Source organism: Drosophila nasuta, chromosome X, assembly GCF_023558535.2.
Source record: "Drosophila nasuta strain 15112-1781.00 chromosome X, ASM2355853v1, whole genome shotgun sequence".
Classification (NCBI taxonomy): domain Eukaryota; kingdom Metazoa; phylum Arthropoda; class Insecta; order Diptera; family Drosophilidae; genus Drosophila; species Drosophila nasuta.
Window position 1 is genome coordinate 1,416,808 of NC_083459.1, and position 1,843 is coordinate 1,418,650.

Genomic DNA, 1,843 nt, shown 5'->3' on the forward strand with positions numbered 1-1,843 from the left:
CGCTGTCTGGTCTACTATCATGTATTACTTCACGAGATCTAAGAAGTTAACGATAACTATGAGAAGAACACTCTGATTAATAAGCAAATACTATCGATAGCAAAGTCAATGCTTGGCATAAGCACACAAAAGCCATTCGCATAATCTCATTGAAGGGTTTAATTAATGAACGGGATTTCTGGTTTTCTTTTGTGCAATTAGTGTGCAAATCAACTGTCAATATGGGGAAAGCAGACACACGATGCAGACAACATATAGTACATACATACATATGTATGCATATTGTATTGCCCACTATTGCAGTCGAGTGTGTGGCTATCTAGTTGCCAAAAGTATTTGCCTCTTGCATTCGCACGCACTCTTTCCCTCGCTCTCTCTCTCTCGTTCTGACTGCTATCAGCAGTTGTGTTGCAGTTGCAATTTTTACTGCAATTTGTTGACTTATCACCAATTGTAGCTTTTTGTGTGTTACACAACTTGAAGCCATGGAAAATAATTGTGTAATTTGACTTGCACAAGGCAATTACGTTTAACACATTGCGTATACGACATGTTTACTTGGTTGCTTGACCAACTAAATTTGGCATTTGAATTTCTTTTAAGCTTTATTTTATTTTACATAGCAATATTTTAGGACTTTTCAGGCTTCAATGTCATGCTCTGAATTAACAAACTTCGCTTCGGCCATTCAATCCAACTGCATCGAGCTAATGAACTCGATAAATTGAGCATACTTGAAGTGATGTACATAGGGATAGACAACGTATGGCATATGATATTTGCACATTGGGAAGTAAATCCAGCGACGAGGTGACTCCTGTTTCCTGACCAGTGCTCGCTTCCCAAAGCCCTCGCTATCCGTGTCCGTCTCCTCGTCACCCTGCATATCCATGCCTATAAAGGACATGGCTTCAGATAAACGATTTTGTAAGATGCGATCCTTGCTAAACTCCAAGAGCACATAGTCTGGCGTATTGATGTCATCGGTAGCCTTCCCTAGCGTACCTCCGCGTAGAGAAAACAAAAATCCCATTGGCATATAGATGAATCGCAGCGACTGCATGACTTCTTGCATATGAGGCAGACGATCTTGGGTTCTGTGGAGTATCCAACGCACTGCCGCATACAGCACTTCAATTTCCGAATTGACACCAAGTGTGGTTGCCTTAAGCAAAACAATCAACTGTTGTGGCTGAAGTTTCACGAAATCCTCGCTGGCGACAAGAGGTAAGAAATAGTTGCGAACGCGACCCGCCATCAGAGGACGGAAATCATCAAGAAGGCTCAGATTGCCGGCACTCGCAAACAGATCAAATGCCGCCCTCTCGCGTATTTCGGGATCACTCAAGAGTTCCCACAACTCCGTCTCTAGTGTATCGATTTGCAAATATTTGGCTCCTTGCATTGCCTTGACCGAATGTTTCTTTTTGATCGTCTTCTGAGTGCGCATCCATTTGTAGATCGCGCGAAAACCTTTGGGCGGCACATCGCGTTCGTCGAGCTTAACTTCAATGATGTTCCTGTTGAGTCTTTCAAACTACTTCGAATAAACCTTCAGCAGTCTGGGTATGCAATCGAAGACATATTTTCCAATCTCCACATGCATATAGGCGCCATAATTATTTTTCACCATCTCGCTAGCAATGTGTTCCAATGTGATTTTCGGTGGTGCGATTAGCACTTGGCCCTTGTCTTCAGGTGCTTTCATATATGTGAAAAATGGCCGAAGAGGGACACGAATATTTTTATTTTCAAATCCATTGACGTAGTCTTCATCTTTGAAGGTTTCCCAGATTTTCTGGGCTGCTGCCAAATCAATGATTTTATATGATTGCGACTCCAT

At 42.3% G+C, this 1,843-nt stretch overlaps 1 protein-coding gene across 1 annotated transcript; it reads right to left on the reverse strand.

Annotated features, from left to right (window-relative positions):
- Nucleotides 1–688: 688 nt before the first annotated feature.
- On the reverse strand, nucleotides 689–1,843 carry LOC132795400 (uncharacterized). Its single transcript, XM_060806091.1, has 2 exons — nucleotides 1,631–1,843; nucleotides 689–1,537 (listed from the first exon to the last, which is right to left on the reverse strand). Exons 1-2 carry the CDS (start codon nucleotides 1,841–1,843, stop codon nucleotides 689–691), a joined length of 1,062 nt encoding a protein of 353 aa, XP_060662074.1.

What these genes read in the sequence shown, in the direction of transcription:
- LOC132795400 (XM_060806091.1), bottom strand. Translation starts at nt 1,843, where the DNA reads ATGGAGTCGCAATCATATAAAATCATTGATTTGGCAGCAGCCCAGAAA. An exon ending in AACACATTGCTAGCGAGATG is followed by an intron (nt 1,538 to 1,630) that starts GTGAAAAATAAT and finishes TATTCGAAGTAG; the next exon opens with TTTGAAAGACTCAACAGGAA.